A 21,860-nucleotide genomic window follows, 5' to 3' on the forward strand; every position below is an offset into this window, starting at 1 on the left:
GTTAAAAGCAAACGTTACATTCCAATAATGAAAGATGCTAATACCAATGTAGCATTATTTGTAATTTTTAAAGGAAGGTACAAAGATCCCAGTTGTTCAACAGCAGGGAACTGGTGAAGTAAAAAATAAATTTCAGTGTTCAACATACATAATGATGCCCATAATAGACTGCTTGGTTAAAATATAAAAAGATGACTGAAAACAATATGCAAAGTGAAAGATGCCAGAAGCAAAAGGCCACATTTCATGCTCCTATTTATATGAAATGTCCAGAATAAGCAAAACCAGACACAGAAAATAAACAGTGGTTGAAAGGGCATGGGAGGTGGGAATTGAGAGGTAAAGGGTTTCTTTTTTGGGGTGATGGAAATATTCTGAAATTACATAGTGATGACAGTTGTAAAACACTTTGAATATACTAAAATGACTAAACTGGACACTTCAAATTCGTTAAAATAAATTTTATGTTAATAGGAATTTTAATTTAAAAAAAGGCGTGTGTGTGTATTCATGTGTATAGAAGTCACGGGTACAAAGTGGGAGAGGAAGAAGGTCCCTGTGTATGGCCTGATAACAAATACCAATCTATCTGAAGGGATCTATGTGGGGAGTGGAATCTGAGGGGAGGGCAAAATCACTTCAATTTGTTTTCTCTGGGCAAAAGTACTATGTTATTTTTTCCTCTATTAAAATCCTTCCTAATAGTCCTCATTTCAGACTCTAAAAATACAGATGTTCCAGCAGTTTGTTTTTCCTCCCATAGTCCCCCCATGCTTTAAAACAGAATTTCCTGACATAATTTACATATCATAAAATCTGATTTTAAGTGTACATCCTACTGATTTTAGTAAACATACAGTTGCACAACCATTATCACTCAAAAAGTTCCGTTCTGCTCATTCAGTCAATGCCCACTTCCACGCAACTATTAACTTCTCTAGTCTAGAGACTGCTCTTTCTCAGAAATTCATATAAATGAAATCATATGTGATCTTTCAGTTTTTCTTTTACTTAGCATATTTTCAACAGTCATTCATGTTGAAACACCTTATAAAGAATTATTTCTATTTATTGCTGTATAGAGCTATTACTTTTTATTATAATGATGCTGTGTAATCAGAAAAAGAAATAAAAAGACATTTTGCATTTTGCATATTAACTCATATAAAACATTAGGTCTTTGGGGATCACTGATGGTCAAGAGAAAAAAAGTCCTGCAATATTATAAAAAACTACAAAACTGAAACTGCAAGTAAATGTCATTAAATTTTATAAAGACATTTAAAATATATTTACCTAGGAAAAAATGAAATAACCATACTATTTTCTCTACTTTTATGAGAATCAGAGTAGGCTAGGTAGGTATAAATTTACAAGTATCTCAAATGTTTCTACTGAGTACTTCCTTTGTTTTCTCATATTTAAAATTTCTTTCGTGCTGTACATGTTGCAAAGCTATTTAAAAAACCTTAATATGTAATTAATTGATCTACAAGCAATCAGCAGACTTAGTAGCAGTTACGGAAGAACAAATTATATATGCAAAGTAAGCCTAAATAATTAATAATTAAACTCACACAAAAATGTAACATCCGAACCTAATAGAACCTAATGTGCTCAAGAAAGTAATTGTGCTTTTAAATTAGGAGAACAGCTTTGTGTTTAATTAGTTTTCATTTGAGTATGTAATCATTCAAATTTATTTGCATAAACATGGGACACTGTGCTCCATCAGCAGGTAATGTTCTTTATTAACTAGACTAGGAACTTAATGGACAAGAAGAAATATTCCTATCTGTGATGCAAAAATGAGAACTACATATTGTCTTGATTTCATTCTTCAGGTTTGAAGGTCCCTACTCTGAGATAATTATACAATAATAATATAAAGCACTTGGCAAGGTAATCTGTCAATCTCTAGAAATCAATAATTTAATATCTAATGCTTTATTTTTTACCTATTTCCCAGTAACAAAAAGAGTATTCATGAACAAAGTACCTTATTGAAATTCAAGTAATAATAATGTATTGAAATTCAGACTTCAATAATTTGGATGGTGGCCGAAGTTGATTAAAAGTCAATTATTTCTTCATTGGTGGTGTAAAGTAATAAGAGCCTTCATTGTGGAAAAAGTGGTGAGGACAGGCTTTATTTAAGATGTTAGAAAGGAAACACTATATGCTTGACAAGTGAATGACAGATCATATTTATCTATTCATTAAAGTATAGGAACCAATTTTTCCTTATGGTATTTCCAATCAACCTTGATATCTTGTTATTGCCATTCTTTTTCCCAAACCCTAAATACATCCTAAAAAGAAAAAAAGAAACTCATTATTAATTACTGTATTTGAAAAGGTACTTATGTTTTTACCTTGATACTAAATGTTTCATTCTGAAAGTTATTTTGAAATAAGCATATTATTAGATACAAATTGCTTGAGAAATAACTTTAAGCTTTTTTCCCAAATAAATTAAGATTTTTAATAAACGAGTTCATTTGGTGACCAGTAATTGGAATCTGACACTACCAAATGAATTAGCGGATACTTGGGAGGATAAATTTCACTTGGGGCCATGATTTGGGGAGGAAGCTTGCTCTAGCTAAAGTTTTGAAGGAAGGCCCAGTGCTATTCTATTCATGCTATGATCTGTGTACCAAGCTGTGTTTTTTGGAAAACCTTTGGCCCCACTTTATGAAAGGCCAAGCACTGTGTCACTTATATATTTTTCCTCCCACAGGGCAAGTTAAGCAAACTGTCTGAGTCATTACATTAGACCTGCTCTATATGAAAACAGCAGATCTCAAAATGTTATCGTGATGCCCATAATTCTCCATGATTACATAAGAGTACCCTGTAAGATAACATTATAGAGATAATTGTCCTTAGTTTTGATAATATTTAGTATATTTTATAAGTATATTTTGAGCAATGCCTATTAGAGTTGTGAAATGTCATATGCATAGTACTTAGATCCTATCCAATATCAGGTCATTAGATATATTTTAAACAATTCTCTTTGATTGGATGGGTAGCATCTGAGGATAGTTAGTATTTAAAGATTTACAGAATTTTTATTATCTGCATGACTATATCTGGTGAAAGAATGCCTATTTCTATAAGCTTTGTTATACAGCTCTTGAAACATCCATTGGTAAATGCAGTATTACAGCAAAGTTGTAAAATACACATTTACACTATATGTAAAATCAACTGCATGTCCTTGGCATACACGTGCTTGCATAAACGACACACTAGCTTGAGTGAGTGAACCTGCAAACTCCACTCCCAGACCGTTTTACTCAGAGACAGTGAACAGGCAAGCTTTTAGTAATGCTGTGAGCATCTCCAGTATTTAAAGGTACAAGCATGTTTTGGCATAAAATGGGTGTAAAAGCAAACCATATGCTCTTCCTGATACTTAACTGAACCAGTAGAAAAAAGTTACCACATAGCATTCTTGAGACACAGTATATCTGTTTTTTAAGTATGCACAAATATGGCTATATATACTGTATTTTTGATTTGAGTTTTACAAAGGGGAAATTTTGGCTACATATGACTCTTCATGAGCTCAACTCTTACTTACATCAAAGGCAACTCTACTGTATAGCTGTTTTGACAAAATAGCTAATAATAAAATAGTTTTGCAACTGATTATTTGGGGGTTAAATAAAAGACAGCTAACAACAAAAATCTCTACATCACTGATTTAAGGTAAAAGTTATTTTGTTGGAGGTGGTGGCAAAAAATAAGAAAACAATTTGATTCATTTGGGGAATCTGGCTGAAGATTAATGGTCTTAAGTTTAACCAACAGTGGAAGATTTTAACACCCAGCACATCATCTACCCTCTTCATTAGGAATAACTGGATACTAACAGAAGGCACCCATGACATTTATCTTAGGAAGAATTGTTTACATTTATAAAATGAATTGAAAAAGGCAAAAAAAAAAAAAATACTATCCAAGGACTGTAATAAAAATATTCTAAAACAATTTGATAAGCTTAAAAACCGAGCCAAAACCCACCCCTCCAGAAGATTAAATATTAATGAAAAACAAACTCATGTAATTGCAGAGATCAGAAATCATGATCTTCTTATAAGTAGTATGTTTTTATTATTTTAATCTTTTATGGTTGAAAACTAGCTCTAAAAAAGAACTGAGAACCTGTCAACTTGGCATTTCTTTTTAGTCTGAAAGTCTCCCCTTAAAAAAAAAAAAAAAAGGCAATACTTCCTCCCAATAGGGCACCTTTCTCATAACTGATCTTTGTCCAAAATCAGAAGCAGTTTCTCCAGAAAAAGCCAATCAGTACACAAGATATAGTATTTCCTTACAGATTTTTTAAACAAGAGCATGACAACATTAATGAAATAAGTTTAATACAAGAAAATAATGTTGTAACTCAAAACAAACTGCTTTTTGTTTAATCTCACTTTTTTTTTTTGATTCTACACTAGATGACCACTATTCTTAAAGCTTAGAATAAATTGGGAATACAAGTCAAAACCAGAGCCTAATTAAATAAAATGGTACACCGAAAATCTTGGTTTGACAAAAGTAAACTCAACAACACCATTTAAATTAATTGGGAAAATTTTAATCAATAAGCATCAAACGCACTTTACACTGGGAACTGCAATACTGAAATCGTGACATTTTAAATATTTTCCTCAAAAAAGGTTAGTGATTATCTTTTTCCTGGGAAACATGGAAATCCAACTATAACATTAAAGTGGCCGGTCTAGGTCACTGTGTTTTAGTTAATGCTAATATTTAAACAGATATTCACATTCCATGCCTACAATAAGGTAGACTGTGAACTACCTGTATTGCTGAATTTTAGCCAAAATTCCATGAGATAATTTAGAGGAACGTCAAATTTCTGAAGTGCAAACTCATAAAACTTTACATTAGGATTGCTTTTTTGCTTCAATTGCATCTGACTTGACAATACAGGCAAGTTTTCTTTCCTAATTCCTTGGAAAAATATTTCTCCAATAAGTCCTATGTCTTCTCTACTATGGATTGTTTTTAAGATATCAGCTCTGTGGTTAGTTTCCCACAGTTGATAAAAATCTATCAAAAACACCATAATATACAATTAGCAAGGGAAATAGTTGTTTTTCTAAGGCTGCAGGAACAGGAAAGAAATAGCACTTCTTATTTGCATAAGCACAAACACCTTTTAAATCTAGTCATACTGCATAAATCCAATATAGTATTCAAAAGTTCTATAAAAATGAACAAAAGATACTTCTTTACTTCCACTGCTCCAAGAGTCAAACATTAGGTCTGCATGAGAGTTGCACTGTAGCCATCTGCTGGTCCGGTTGAAGAGTTCAAAGTCCTTTTTGTTATTTGGCCCAATGACGTCCACATCCCAGATAAATTCAGTTCAAAAAACGGAAATTAGGGCGAAGACTCCATATAACAAAGCACAGGGATATGCTACTAGAAGTTGCTGTCCTTCCATGGCCAATGCAGAAATAAAAATTTTGGAAGCAGAAAAACTACACCATCCAATAATTCCAGCAGTAAGAATGATTCCTACCATTCCTCTGTAACAGACAAAGAAAAATGGAGAGTGGAGAGAAAAAGCAGAAAATGAGATTAGTTATGTAAGAGTACTACCATAACCAATTCTTAAGTACTTAAAAATTAAATCACATGTAGATGTCTACAGAAATAACCAAGATCTTTCTTGAAATGCTGATGTATCTCAGTTAATTCAGTTATTTCACGTGATAGAAAGCTTATCTGTAACATATTTTGCTTCTTAATATAGCACAATTTCTCAAACTTGGCAGCACTGACATTTGGCCTGTGTGTGCTGCTGCTGTGAGGGCTGTTCTGTTCATCATTAGGACATTTAGCAGCATCCCTGGCCTCTAGCCATAAAATACCCATTGTACCCCTGCTCCTCCAGAGTTCTGACAACTGAAAGTATCTCCAGACATTGCAAAGTATCCCCCTGTAGCAAAACTGCCCCTGGCTGGAAAACACTGTTTTAGTAGAAACACTGTCTTTAAAATTCAAATATAAACATATCAATTTTAACAAATGAGAAGAGTGAAGCAGTTTCTACACTGAAAATCTGAAGCATTTGCATCCAAAACAGGGACACTGTGAGGCCATCACCCTTCCAAATCTCTAGTATCAGTTGATACATACTCTTCTCCTATGCCTTCTTTTCCACTCTAGGTATAACAGCTCAATCTTTCCTCCAGCACTAGCCCGAAGGAGGGGACTGAACTACTGAGAGAGCATCTGTGCACTGGCCATGAGAAGCAACTTTATGAGCAGTAATATATACCTCTCTCTTTAATCCTTACTTAAAGTATTATTTTAAAATAACACAACTTTAAAGTTGTGTACAAGGATATTTGAGAACACAGTAGGCTAGAAACAGTCTCTTGACATAAAAAGTTCCAGTTTTAGTTAAGAAGCTTCTAAATAGAGAATATGCATTTATTATTCATTCACTTAGTATATGCCTGATATAGTTAAGAAACGAGATATTAAAAAAAAAATCAAAGAGAAGGTAAGTATAATTTTAACAACCTGATCTCTTCCATGCAATATTTAAGCTAACAATCACCTGTGTTCAGTTTGTTTATGGACACTGGTAAGTTTACCTAAAACTACTGAAATTCCTTATGATATGGAAAGCAGAGATGGTATAAATGATTTTTAAATTTATTCTCACTTCCATTTTCATCACTGAAAAGTATGTAACACAGTCTTCATTTATAACAGCCACTATTTGTTTACTGAATCAGTGATTTACCTCAAACTGATAGTGAACTAAATTCTATTACACAGAATTGGTCAATCAACTCCCAAAATAAAGATCAGTACTTACTGCAAAGAAAATATCACTGCGAAGCTGGAAAGCAGGATCATAGGAAGAAGACAATATCCAAGGACACTTGCCACACAACCAAATGAAACACCAGTCATACTCATTAAGTTCAATAAACAAAACATTCCTAGGCATCCAATTGCACTGATCCCATATACGTAGCCAAACTGGATTTTCCCAGCCTATGGGTAACAAAAAGATGACATGTTAGAGGGCAAAGAAAGTTACTTTGGGCTTCTTTCACCTAAAATGGTACTTGTAGAAGATATTTAATTTGTGAGGATTAAAATCCACAGAGGTGTCTATTCTTTATATAGGGAAGTAAAACAGTGAGCAGACTGCCTTTTCTCTTTCTTAAGAAATTTAAAGTACCCACCTCTCAACACACAGATACTCAGGATTTCATTTTCTAGCTACCATTTGACTTTGGCATAGAATTCAACAAATAAAGATATAAAACCATTGTAGAATCACCGCAAGTCATAGATTTCTAAAAAGAAATCTGGCTGATTTTAAGCAAATAAACTACCCAAACAAGATGGAAAGTCATTAAAATATTTGGATAGTAGCTAATATCACTTGAACACACCCAACTCCACCAAAATTGCCCTGAAACAACTTATTTTCATTGGCAGATATGGTCATAATCGTTTTAACAGCAGAAATAATTTCATCATTGACTTTGCTGCTGCTGCTGCTAAGTCGCTTCAGTCGTGTCCGATTTTGTGCGATCCCAGAAACAGCAGCCCACCAGGTTCCCCTGTCCCTGGGATTCTCCAGGCAAAAACAATGGAGTGGGTTGCCATTTCCTTCTCCAATGCGTGAAAGTGAAAAGCAAAAGTGAAGTCGCTCAGTTGTGTCCGACTCTTAACGACCCCATGGACTGCAGCCTATCGGGGTTTTTTCAGGCAAGAGTCCGTGGGATTTTTCAGGCAAGAGTACTGGAGTGGGTTGCCACTGCCTTCTCCTATCATTGACTTTATATGGGTGTTAAAGGAATTAGTAGAAAGGAAGCCAGGATAAGCAGGGAGCCAGGGTTCTGTGGGGAGGGGAGGAGAAAAGTAAAGTGATTAACTACTGGGCAAGAGGAATATAATGGAAGATATTTCTTCTTTCATTTTTTTCCAAATTGTTGGTTGCTTTATACAGTTCTCTGACAAACAAGCAAAAACTTTAAAAATTTTCTGCTCTTACAAAAGACATCACTAAACAATCTTAGGACAATAAACATGAGCTTAATTGGAGTTAGTACTCTTAGTCACACTAAGTGAACAAACACTGCATTTAGGTCATGCTATCACTAAAATCAGTCTGTGGAAAAGCCTTTAAAAAGTTCTGATTTGTCACACATCTGACATGAAACTCAATTATGAAAATACCTCTACAGATTACATTAATGGAAAACTCCCTGGGATTTTTATTAGAATCAATACTTGTTTGTAAATATTTGATTAAGAGTGTAAAAGTTTAAAAAGGTTTATTAATAATAATAAAATCTGACACCGGGTACAATGCATTAAAACTTTGAATCAGATCAGTCGCTCAGTCGTGTCCGACTCTTTGCGACCCCATGAATCACAGCACGCCAGGCCTCCCTGTCCATCACCAACTCCCGGTACTTTGAAAAGTATTCTCATATAACCTGTCTTAATCTCCAAAACAACCTTGTTAGGTGGGAGGCACATGATTATTTATCAGAGGGAAGTGAAGGGTGAAATCAAGGGCAGATTAGAAGCACTGAGTTCATGCCTAGCTTTTCTGACTAAAAGTTCCATCTTTAATTCATTATATTGTTTCTCTCTTCTAATTCAGAAGAGGACATAAGATAAAATAAAACAAACATTAACAATTATATTTACAATTTCTCATTTTCAATATGCTTCAATATTCTTAGAGAGATGAGAGACAGAGATTAAAGCTTCTTGTCTTTTATTTATTCATTAAATATTAAAATAATATATAGGAAAGACCAGCACTTATGCAACAAAACACTACTCAAGGACAACTTAAAAAAAAAAGGAATTCTGATGAGTGACTAAAGCTACATGTTATTTATTAACAATTCTCCCTGATAATTGGACCACTTATTAGAACAAGAAATGATTTCTAAATATACCATATTATCAATGGTGAAGTGACAAATATGTATAAACTTAAAAACTCAATACCTTTTAAGACACATCAAAACTTGATGTAAAAGAAGAGTCTTAATAAAGGCTCTTGGTGGAATATTTAAATTCCATTCTTTAATCTCACACTGAGAGTTCCAACTAGAATCTTACCAGTAACAATGTAGCTCCAAAAGCAAGGCAAAAAACCATTGGTCCTGCCAAATCAGTCTCATTCATGATGCTGCCATCTGCTACCTTCAAGGGGTGTAAAACTGTGAGTGTTTTTTGCCAGATGTGGTCAAAATTGATACCCAATTCTAAAGAAAAAGAAAATAAGAAAGTCAATTAGGATTTGTGATATACTTTCAGTTTACCAGAATTTATGTTGTAACAGGGTGAAAAAAGAAAATGAAATAACCAGTATCAAAACAGTGATCTAGCAACATCAGATGATATTATTTTAGTGAGTCCTCAATCCATCTTTACTGATTACAGTGCTTATTCCACAAATATCAAATCTCTGGTTTGGTGTTAGAAGAAGGTAAGGACATAATGAATCAGACACTCTGAGCTATGACTTTATAGCAAAGAATACACAGACAACATTCATAGTAAAGGGCTCTATATCCGGGGCTTCAGAAACACAGGAGGCCCTGCGAAAACGTATACAAAACTATGTCTTCTATGTATATATGTGCATTTTTCTGAGAAGAGTATGCATAGCTTTCACTGGACTTCCAAAGGTTATCTGATGTCCCCCAAAATTTTAGAACTATTGCTTTTTGGGTTTGCAGATACAATTTGAAAAACACCATACACTGATGTTACTGGCTCTATCAGTTTGTTTTCATTCAGAACAGTCAACACCACGCTATTTCCTCTCATTTCTTCCAATGACAGAATTTCATCAATAATCTAAAGTAAAAGTTACTTTGCTCACATATTGACATACTTTATTATCACTAATATAAAGATCTATTAAAAAAACCTGGTTCTTTCTGGCTCAGTGTTGTTTGAAATGAGTCACTTAGTAGAAACCTTTTTCCTACAACCTTATTCTTTTAAAGACAAGAGGAATTCCTCCAAACAAAGATTTACTTTCACCATCTGGATATTATAGAGTACTATCAAGAGTTGCAACCAACTGTACCTTCTAATAAAGGTGGTTCATCCTCAAAGTTGTTTCCATAGAATGGCTGAGGTGTAGTTGGAGTATATGCCTGAGTTGGCTGGAAAATCTGCCCGGTGTATGGCTGTTGTGGCTGCATCATGTCTGCGGGGACAAACCGGCCTTGGTGCGAGTAGTCATAGCCAGCATACTGTCTAAAAAGCCAAGTAAAGTAAACATGCCTCAGAATTATGTCAACACCCAAATTTGACATCCCTGACAGGCAGGAAATGTCATGCAATTTCCAGAATATCTACTTTGCCAGTTTTTATAAATGGTGGTTGAAATTAACTACTAAGATCAAGCTAATTATCTACAACAAGACAGATGGGTCATGGTAGAGAGTTCTGACAAAATGTGGTCCACTGGAGAAGGGAATGGCAAACCACTTCAGTACTCTTGCCTTGAGAATCCCATGAACAGTATGAAAAGGCAAAAAGATAGAACACTGAAAGATGAACTCCCCAGGCTGGTAGGTGCCCAACATGCTACTGGAGATCGGTGGAGAAATAACTCCAGAAAGAATGAAGAGACGGAGCCAAAGCAAAAACAATACCCAGCTGTGGATGTGACTGGTGATAGAAGCAAGGTCCGATGCTGTAAAGAGCAATATTGCATAGGAACCTGGAATGTCAGGTCCATGAATCAAGGCAAATTGGAAGTGGTCAAACAAGAGATGGCAAGAGTGAATGTCGACATTCTAGGAATCAGCGAACTGAAATGGACTGGAATGGGTGAATTTAACTCAGATGACCATTGTATCTACTACTGCAGGCAGGAATCCCTCAGAAGAAATGGAGTGGCCATCATGGTCAATAAAAGAGTCCAAAATGCAGTACTTGGATGCAGTCTCAAAAACGACAGAATGATCTCTGTTCGTTTCCAAGGCAAACCATTCAATATCAGGGTAATCCAAGTCTATGCCCCGACCAGTAACGCTGAAGAAGCTGAAGTTGAACGGTTCTATGAAGACCTACAAGACCTTTTAGAACTAACACCCAAAAAAGATGTCCTTTTCATTATAGGGGACTGGAATGCAAAAGTAGGAAGTCAAGAAACACCTGGAGGCAAATTTGGCCTTGGAGTACAGAATGAAGCAGGGAAAAGGCTCATACAGTTCTGCTAAGAGAATGCAATGATCATAGCAAACACCCTCTTCCAACACCACAAGAGAATGCTCTACACATGGACGTCACCAGATGGTCAACACCAAAATCAGATTGATGAGATTCTTTGTAGCCAAAGATGGAGAAGCTCTATACAGTTAACAAAAACAAGACTGGGAGCTGACTGTGGCTCAGACCATGAACTCCTTAATGCCAAATTCAGACTGAAATTGAAGAAAGTAGGGAAAACCACTAGACCATTCAGGTATGACCTAAATCAAATCCCTTATGATTATACAGTGGAAGTGGGAAATAGATTTAAAGGACTAGATCTGATAGAGTGCCTGATGAACTATGGATGGAGGTTCATGACATTGTACAGGATACAGGGACCAAGACCATCCCCAAGAAAAAGAAATGCAGAAAAGCAAAATGGCTCTCTGGGGAGGCCTTACAAATAGCTGAGAAAAGAAGCGAAGTGAAAAGCAAAGGAGAAAAGGAAAGATATACCCATTTGAAGGCAGAGCTCCAAAGAATAGCAAGGAGAGGTAAGAAAGCCTTCCTCAGCAGTCAATGCAAAGAAATAGAGAAAACAATAGAATAGGAAAGACTACAGATCTCTTCAAGAAAATTAGAGATATCAAGGGAACATTTCATGCAAAGATGGGCTCAATAAAGGACAGAAATGGTATGGACCTAACAGAAGCAGAAGATATTAAGGAGAGGTGGCAAGAATACACAGAAGAACTGTACAGAAAAGATCTTCATGACCCAGATGATCACAATGGTGTGATCACTGACCTAGAGCCAGACATCCTGGAATGTGAAGTCAAGTGTGCCTTCAGAAGCATCACTATGAACAAAGCTAGTGGAGGTGATGGAATTCCAGTTGAGCTATTTCAAATCCTACAAAGATGATGCTGTGAAAGTGCTGCACTCAATATGCCAGCAAATGGGGAAAACTCAGCAGTGGCCATAGGACTGGAAAAGGTCAGTTTTCATTCCAATGCCAAAGAAAGGCAATGCTAAAGAATATTCAAACTACCGCATAATTGCAGTAATCTCACATGCTAGTAAAGTAATGGTCAAAATTCTCCAAGCCAGGCTTCAACAGGATGTGAACTGTGAAATTCCAGATATTCAAGCTGGTTTTAGAAAAGGCAGAGGAACCAGAGATCAAGTTACCTACATCTGCTGGATCATCAAAAAAGCAAGAGAGTTCCAGAAAAACATCTACTTTTGCTTTATTGACTATGCCGAAGCCTTTGACTGTGTGGATTACAACCAACTGTGGAAAATTTGAGAGATGGGACTACCTGACCACCTAACCTGCCTCTTGAGAAATATGTATGCAAGTCAAGAAGCAACAGTTAGAACTGGACATGGAACAACAGACTGGTTCCAAATAGGGAAAGGAGTATGTCAAGGCTGTATATTATCACCCTGCTTATTTAACTTCTATGCAGAGTACATCATGAGAAACGCTGGGCGGGAAGAAGCACAAACTGGAATCAAGATTGCCAGGAGAAATATCAATCACCTCAGATATGCAGATGACACCACCTTTATGGCAGAAAGCAAAGAACTAAAGAGCCTCTTGATAAAAGTGAAAGAGGAGAGTGAAAAATGTGGCTTAAAACTCAACATTCAGAAAACTAAGATCATGGCATCCAGTCCCATCACTTCATGGCAAATAGATGGGGAAACAGCGGAAATAGTGGCAGATTTTATTTTTTTGGCTCCAAAATCACTGCAGATGGTGACTGCAGCCATAATATAAAAAGATGCTTACTCCCTGGAAGGAAAGTTATGACCAACCTAGAGGGCATATTAAAAAGCAGAGACATTACTTTGTCAACAAATGTCAAGGCTATGGTTTTTCCAGTAGTCATGTATGGGTGTGACTGTTGGACTATAAAGAAAGCTGAGTTCTGAAGAAGGAATGCTTTTGAGTATGTTATTTTTTGCAAGTGCATAAACGTCTTTAAGAAAAATCATCGATTTCAAACAGTGAAAAATAAGCATCTTTCTTGTGAAAGCTTTCTGAATATAACAGAACATAATTAACATAATTATGTTAATTAATTTAGTTCTTTTAATTTTTTAAAGTAAATGTACACTTATTATATCTGTTGCTATGTACTGTAATAAATCTTACACTTTAGAAGCAGACCTTGCTATGGCTTTTTTAGTGATGAAAACAACTGAAGAATATTGAAGTGGAACAGAAGAATATTGAAGCAATAGCTTTTAATGATCTGTTTCACCACGTTTGGAAAAATATGACCTATCTATCAGTGGGACTAATTCAATTACACAGTAAGAAATAAAGAAGGAATTATTTTAAAGGTAAGACATTTTAAAAATGAGAGCTGAGATGCCTTAGAGATCTTTTAGTCTCTAATTCTCTTTAAAAATTTATAGTCGCTTTTTCAAAAATATAAAAACCTAATGACCTCATTATTACTTGAGATTTTAAAGTTAAATCTAATTTTTAAATTAACTGAACATCTTGATTAAAATCAAATCAAAGGTGGAATTCCTTGGTGATACAGAGGATGGGAGGTTCACCTGCTGATGCAGGGGATACTGGGCTCGATCCCTGGTCTGGGAAGACTGAATGTGCTGAAGAGCAACTAGGCCCACAGGCCTCAACTACTGAGCCCAAGTGTGCCCAGAGCCTGTGTTCTGCAACCAGAGAAGCCACCGCAGTACGAAGTTCGTGCACTGCAACAAAGAGTAACTCCTGCTCGCTGCAACTAGTGAAAGCCTACCTGCAACAACGAAGATCCACTGCAACCAAAAATTGATTAATTTAAAAAACCAAGAATAAATTAAAATTTCAACTACACATAGCTCATATTCTGTCTTATCATGCTAGTCCAATACATGCTTAAAAATACGATTATTTTTCTGGCTATAAAATATACTGATAGAATGCACTGCAGCAATATTTTAATGGCAAAAAACAGAAACCAAAACAATATAAATATATATCTGTAACTACACTGTGACATGGGCATAGATTACTATGCATCTGTTAAACAGAATGAGGCAGTTTTGTAGGTACTCGAAAGAAATGATAATCAAAAACATTTAGTGGAGGAGAAAAAACACTAATATTCAGGAACTTCTCTGGTGGTCCAGGGGTTAAGACTCCAGTGCAGGTTCAAATCTCTCGTCCTCGTCAGAGAACTAAGAGCCTGCATGCCATTCAGTGTGGCCAAAAAACGCATAAATAAATAAATTAAAATTTTAAAACAGAAAAAAAACTAATAAGCAGAATAGTACACATTATATGCACCCACTGTGACTATGCTTTTTAGAATATATATGCACATCTAAGTATACGTGTGTTTTATATACATATACATTATATACATAATTATATAGGTAAAGGGACCCAAAAACAGGTGAAGTAAGACACTTAATTTTCAGACAAAAATCCTATATAGTTATTATTTGTTGAAATTCATTAACTCTAAAATGTTATATGTAATATATAGCTATGGAAATTTCCCAAAACATACATCATAACTTTTTGAATAGTACTGTGTAAAGTGTTTAATGTGAATTGCCTCACATTATTCTCACTAGTCTAGAAGGTTAATTTTATCATCCTCTTCATTACCAAAATGTGTAAACTGATATTTGGGTTATCCACAGTGGTGCAAGGATTCAAAACCAGACTTTATAATTCCAGTAGCTAACTCTTATAACAATTGTAATAAAAATCACCTTCAAATCCTGACATCAAAATGTTATTTTTTTTTCTGTATATGCATTTCCCCAGTCATTTTGGTATGCAAATACTTTGATTACTATTTATTTACTTACTTACTTATACACACACATATACACACACAACCCCCACTGGGCTAGCTGGCTGAATTAGGATAAGAGCACACATCTTCTAATTTAGTAGAATATGCTATAGTGCCATCTCTCTAAGGATGTATCATAAATTCACCTTAGAGTTCATGGAACAAGTAGAAAAGCTCCATATGGAGGTTTGTACAATCTGCATAAACAGATTGTATTTTATTCTTTTTCTTCAGGGAGAGAAAGAAAGAGAATATAAATGTGTATGCAAGAGAAAAAACAAAAAGAATGACATAAACCCATGGTTCTCAAACTCCTTGATCTTAGAACCCATTATACTCTTAAAATTTGTTATTGAGAACTCCTAAAATTTTTTATGTGGGTAACATCTATCAATATTTTTTCATTTTAGAAATTAAAACAGAAATGTTTAAAATACTTATTAACATGTTAAAGTAAGATTAAATCTATTATATGTTACCATAAACTTTTTTAAATGAAAAAGCTTTTTCAAGGCAGCTGAAAATTCTTATATTTGCCTCTGTAATCATTCTGTTGTGTGATGTACCATTTACTTGAAGTATCTGAAGAAAATCTATTGTTGCAGACATGTGGTTGGAAAATAGAGTGAAATCTTTTCAGATTATCATTAATATTCTTTCTGATACATCAAAGCACAGAGCAAAGTCATAGTTTTTTAAACTTAACTTGCAATGTGGCAACTGGAAAGAATGTTAATGAACTGTCTTGTACTTTGACTGGATCCTTTCTTTACTCATGTATATAATTTTGTAACATCATGCCTTGGCCATTTAGAAAATATTAATATGAGTTATGCAGATGTTCCAAATATAGACTCACTTAATATGAAATATATGTATATAAATTATATTTGTTAATATTATCACTGATCTCATCAGAAAATAATTACTGGGAAGCTGACAAGTTCACAGTGATGGATACAAGTTTTTCAAAATGCTTATTTTTGCCTGAAAATGTGAATCTTATCATTGGCCCCACATACTGTCAACTGCTTTCCTTGAAGTAACAGGTCACTTCATTCATTTTTGAGAAATTATTCAAGTCTGAATAACCATAGTTTGTCTGTCAGCTGTTCTTTCCAAAAAAAGGTTTCCATGAAAAAGTGGCTGATTCAGCTTGTGACTCAAAACTGCATAGGTGCTTTTCCTAGAGATAATTATTATACTTTAGTATGAAGTAGAAGTGCTTTAGAACTGTTTCCCATTTTGTCACATAGAACATTTTAAAAATGTATATGGGTCAGGGTCAAGGGTCAGGATTTAAAACAATAATTCTTACAGCTTCACCAAGGATATCTTTACATGAAATGGCTTCACTCACCCCCAACAAGTATGTGATAAAGAATACAATGATTACTAGAATAATTTGATGCCACTGTCTTGATTCACATTTAGGTACCAGCAGTTTTACCAATCATTGCTTTTGCAACATCAGTGCAAATGCCAACACACCTAAAAAGGTATAAAATGTCTCACTGTGTGTGTGTTAACCACTCAGTCATGTCCCACTTTGCGACCCCATGGACTGTAGTCCTCCAGACTCCTGTGTCCATGGGGATTCTCCAGGCAAGAGTACTAGAGTGGGTAGCCATGTCCTTCTCCAGAGGACCTTGCCGACCCAGGGATCGAACCTGGGTCTCTGGCGTTGCAGGCAGATTCTTCACCATCTGAGCCACCACGGAAGATCAAAATGTCTCACTACTATTACAAAAACAGTTTTGATCTTTCAAAACCTCCTGGAAGGATCTCAAGGACACTCTGGGATCTGTAGACAACACTTCAGAACCACTGATACAGACCCATAAATTTCATGTAAGGAAGAGAAATAATGCAAGCAAATAAGAGCTTTAAATGTGGCACTATTATTCCTTCATCAAATGAAAGACAATACCATGGAATTTTATACTTTCCCTTTTCCGGCAGGATCTGCTCAGGAAAATTCCTGACTCACTCCTACTCATTTTAAACTAAAACATAATATGGTAGACATGACCTTTACAGACTAAATCAACACTTCTACAGCAGGAAAAGTAGCAGATGAAACCAATGCTCTCATAAGCACTCAGTATCAACAACAAAGACAAAGCCTCTTAACATACTGGGTTGACAACTTAAGCTGATCAAAACCCATAGGTAGTCCATAAGGGTATTATCAGTTAAAGATGAAAAAATACTAGCTTTCAGTGCTTTAAAAAATACATAGCTGGTATTTCTATATATTTCATATACATATATATAATACAATGTCTAATAAGATGTTCATAAAACTCAGCAAATTGAGATCAAAGGTCCTTTTATTTTTGGGGTTTATTTTTTGTTACATGAATGTAAAGTACCCATAGTGGAAACTACGCAAAATGTTAAAATTGACTTCATAGGGCAAATGTAGAACTATGAACTAATAATAACCCAAGTCAAACTTGAAGACAATTCAAGTCAGATTATACCTGAACCTGCATTTTCATCCACAGAGAGAGAGAAAAGTTAGCTGACCTTTGTTACCTAGTTGACGTAACAAAGTATTATTTGATAAACTGAGATAAACATAAAAATGTCATTAAGGGGCAGATCCAATTGAAGGCTCAATAAAGAAGAGCTCAATTACTCTTAAAGTTCAGAAACTCAGTTATTACTGCTAACACACTGGTCTTATTTTTCTCAGCAATATCTATAAATTCGTATTTATTAATTGGCAGTAACATTTATATAAGCACCTGGAATAAAACTTCTTTACAAGCACTGAAGCAATGCTTACCAGTACATGATTTTTGTTGAGATGGAACTGTAAGGATAGTTAGCAACAGCATATCTAAAACAACTGCTCTATGGAGAACTGAAGTGAGATGCTAAGTGTACAGAGATGATAAGTTACACCTTTGAGAGATGCTAACAAGGACAGAAAGAAAGAAACATAAGAAAGGCAGAGATACATTTTCACTTGAAATCTAAGTGGAATAATTCTGTTGAGTTTAAACAATATCAATGGTTAAAAATACACCCAGGTCCACATACAGAGACAGGTTTTCCAAAGCCCTATTGCAGCACTCCAGCCATTCTTACATTAATCTGCCCTGTCATACACTGAACAATCACAAAAAAATACATATTTAGGTAAATGAATGGAGATTTCTCAACAGATTTTCTCCAATCCTGACCAATTAACTGATAAAAAGAGATAAACCGTCAATGGTATTATGTAATTTAGAATTAACAGAAAGAAGAAAAAGTGATTCAGAGATAGAGATTATTATTCACATGCTCACTTCCACTGTTTACTGTGTTAAGTTTTAGCGGAAAAAAGCTTTACAATGTACCAAAATAAGCAGATTCCAGGTTTCTTTTGTTTTTGCTTTTGTAAAAAGTATAGCCTATACAAGACAAACCACACTGTGTTAATTTCAAGACGACCTAATACTAATGCTTCTTTCAGACTAGATACACACCCTTTACATGCCCTCATCCTGGGACAGTCTTCATGGTTTTTAATTCAGGGTCCATATGCACATTAGTTAACACATGAACCGTCTGGACGTTATACACACATTAATACAGATGTCTGACTGCAAACGTGGATTTCTCAGAAACAGGCCCCTAGTTTGGTTCAGATTCTCTAAGGGATCCTGGACCATCTAAAAATGGTTAAGTAACCCTGGTATAAGAAACTCCTTCACTAAAAGGGAGGCTGAGAAGGTTAATCTTAATGACCGAAGAAACTAGGATGGAAATGGTAACTCACTTCAGTGTCCTTGCCGGGGAGGTCCCATGGACAGAAGTGCCTGGTGGGCTACAGTCCATGGGGCTGTAAAGAGTTGGACATGACTGAAAGAATGAACACACAAGAAACTAAGAATATGATGTCCTAGAAGAGACTGGTAAAAACCCTTCCTTTCCCCTCCCCCTCCACAAACACCAGAAACTATGGAAAAAATACATTTTTTGTTGTTGTTTTTGTTTTTTCAACAGTTCAGGACTGGAAGGTTTTGAGTCTCTGACCCTGCGCCTCCCTCCTTCAATCTGCAACTGGAAAGTTGCGAGTACTGACTGACCAAAAGTTTTGGTGTGAGAAGTAATAAAAGTGATTATCAGTTGCTATATGAAAACTACCTGATGAATCATAGTAGGGAGCTTACACTGTTCAACAGTGTCACTGGGTGCTTTCAGTTAACAATCGATACACTCTGAAAACTGGACTGATTTAACTACTAACGAAGCTGTCAAAAGATTTTAATTTTTAACTACTCTTGTGGTCTAAACAGCCTATCTCTAGCTACTTTACACTCCTACCCGTACCCTAAATGATGTTCAAATACTGTACTAGAAAAAGGTTCTTCAAACAATCTATTTTGCCACTCATGGCACATGTGAGTATTTTGCAGAAAACACCAAATTCTAAAGAGGACAATGTCGTCCGACCCAAACAAGTGTCAAGATCTCTCCGGAGGCAGGAGGATTATGTATGAAACGTCACATTCCTGATAAGCAACTTGTTCCCACATTCAGTATTAGGCAGAACCAAACATTCAGGGTACGTGCTTTCACTGCAATCTCGACAAAACAAATGGTCAAAGTTGAAATGTTACTTGCTATAGGGTCCTCCACTTCCTCCATAATCGTAGGACTGCTGTGACTGGTCATCGATGCTGTAACTTGTCTGGTAGAAATCCGTGTTTAAATTATCAAAGCCTGACATTGCAAATGACCTGCAACAGAAAAGAAATGGCAAAGACACTTTATGCCCAAGGACCTCCTGAATTCGATCCAGACACTTTACTTAAGCGAATACCCTCAGAAGGCGGCAAATAATTCTTCTAGAATTTAGGGTTGCAGCATTTGGAAGGTGGGTCGCGGGGTGGGGTGTGCTAAAGAAATGTCTCTAAGTCAAGGTCCAGGAAGACACCTCCACTTCGAGAGGCTGATTAAGCCCTGGATAGGGGTGGCGATGCGGGAGGCGGGGGGCGGGGGGGGGCGGTTCTGTGGGGTCTAAAATACCACCACCAACAAAGATGATTCGTCACCTCGGGATAGGGCTTTACAGCTTAAAACACGACAGCCTCTTTGCAAAATAAGGCCTGGGCCGGCCGGGAATGCACACAGTCTCGCAGGATCCGCGTCAGCAAGGCCCGAAAGGGAGGGAGGGTCGGAGAGAAAGGACCCGGGCGCGGCGCCAAGCGGCGGCCAGGAGCCGCCCTTCCCAGGTGCGGGGAGAAATCGAACATCATGCCACAGAACTGGGCACTCACCAAACGGGGAGGCAGCGGCGGCGGCGGTAGCTCTGGTAGCCCCCCAAACCCCCCAAACTCAGCTAAGGACCCTGTACCGGACCGGTTGCTACGTGTCAGAAGGGCAAAGAACTGCTTCCGGGGCACGCCCGCTCGCGCAGGCGTGTTGGCAGACTTTGGGCTCGGGTTGGAGGGCGGAGGGCGGAGGGCGGAGGGCGGGGGGCGGGGGGTGGGGGTTAGCGGGGCGGTAAATGCGCTGTGGAGCATGCGCAGTATCGGCCAACTAATTCCGTGGCGGACTTACGGAAAGAGGGGAAAACTTCTGGCAAGCTTGTTAGCGGTGGAGGCAGAAAGGCGCAGGCACAGCAATTGTTGCTTACTACTTCATTGGAAGGACTGATGTTGAAGCTGAAACTCCAACACTTTGGCCACCTGATGCGAAGAGCTGACTCATTTGAAAAGACCCTGATGCTGGGAAAGATTGAGGGCAGGAGGAGAAGGGGACAACAGAGGATGAGATGGTTGGATGGCATCACAGACTCAGTGGACATGGGTTTGGGTGGACTCCGGGAGTTTGTGATGTACAGGGGGCGCTGGCGTGCTGCAGTCCATGGGGTCGCAAAGAGTCGGACACGACTGAGCGACTGAACTGAACTTCAGAATGAGAATTGCTTTGTAGACCGTGGAAACACAGATACACACACTAACCCCAAATGAGACAAACAAAAATAAAGAAATAAAAAGAAACATATTTCCTGCAAACAAAATAACAAAAAGACATAAACTATTAAAAAAAAAAAAAAAGGAGTATACTTTAGAAAGAGAAGAGAAGCTACCCTTTGAGATTTTATGCTCCATAAAGAATTTCTGAAATTGCTCATGCAATTATGTAATTTATCACCTTCTACAAATAATTTGATAATTGATTGATGTATGTACCATCTGCTCAGTGGTAAAGAATCTGCCTGCCAATACAGGAGACATAGGAGACTTGGGGTTCCATCCCTGGGTTGGGAAGATCCCCTGGAGGAGGAAAAGGCAACTCGATCCAGTAATCTTGCCTGGAAATTTCCATGGACAGAGAACCCTGGTGGGCCTTAGTCCTGACTGAGTGAGCACACACACACACACATACACACACACCCCATCTGCAGAATTCTAGGTAGAATTACTATATCCCGATTTGCTAGAGACAACCTCAGTTGTCCCATTCTAACCCTGCTTTTTCCAGTATAATTATTAATTTTGTTCCCTTTTCATTTTCAAAAATATTAGTGTGGCTGATCAATTATATGTTGTACTCTCTTTAAGTTTCACTACCTAGGAAGCAGTTTCTAGTTACCAACAATGTGCATTAATGTATTACTTCATTTACTTAGTGATCTTACTGAAAAAAATTCTGGTCTGTTTATTCTGATGTTTCCACTTTTTTCCTGTCCAAAAGAGATATTACTCTCAAACTTGAACAAAATACAAGAATATGAGAGTTAAAAATTACTTGCTTATGAATGAATTGTTA

At 36.6% G+C, this 21,860-nt stretch overlaps 1 protein-coding gene across 1 annotated transcript; it reads right to left on the minus strand.

The window, feature by feature from the left end:
• Window positions 1–4,587: 4,587 nt before the first annotated feature.
• On the minus strand, window positions 4,588–20,496 carry YIPF5 (Yip1 domain family member 5). Its single transcript, XM_061423852.1, has 6 exons — window positions 20,363–20,496; window positions 19,703–19,822; window positions 10,136–10,308; window positions 9,157–9,302; window positions 6,875–7,056; window positions 4,588–5,570 (listed from the first exon to the last, which is right to left on the minus strand). Exons 2-6 carry the CDS (start codon window positions 19,810–19,812, stop codon window positions 5,408–5,410), a joined length of 774 nt encoding a protein of 257 aa, XP_061279836.1. The 5' UTR covers window positions 19,813–19,822; window positions 20,363–20,496; the 3' UTR covers window positions 4,588–5,407.
• Between the last annotated feature and the right edge of the window lie 1,364 nt (window positions 20,497–21,860).

Source organism: Bos javanicus, chromosome 7 (genome assembly GCF_032452875.1).
Source record: "Bos javanicus breed banteng chromosome 7, ARS-OSU_banteng_1.0, whole genome shotgun sequence".
Lineage (NCBI taxonomy): Eukaryota > Metazoa > Chordata > Mammalia > Artiodactyla > Bovidae > Bos > Bos javanicus.

Excerpts from the sequence above, each read along its gene's own strand:
- YIPF5 (XM_061423852.1), bottom strand. The coding sequence starts at position 19,812 with ATGTCAGGCTTTGATAATTTAAACACGGATTTCTACCAGACAAGTTAC. Across the intron at positions 10,309-19,702 it reads AGTGGAGGACCCTATAGCAA|ACAGTATGCTGGCTATGACT; the intron begins GTAACATTTCAA and ends TTGGCTTTTTAG. Across the intron at positions 9,303-10,135 it reads TGAACCACCTTTATTAGAAG|AATTGGGTATCAATTTTGAC; the intron begins GTACAGTTGGTT and ends CTTTTTCTTTAG.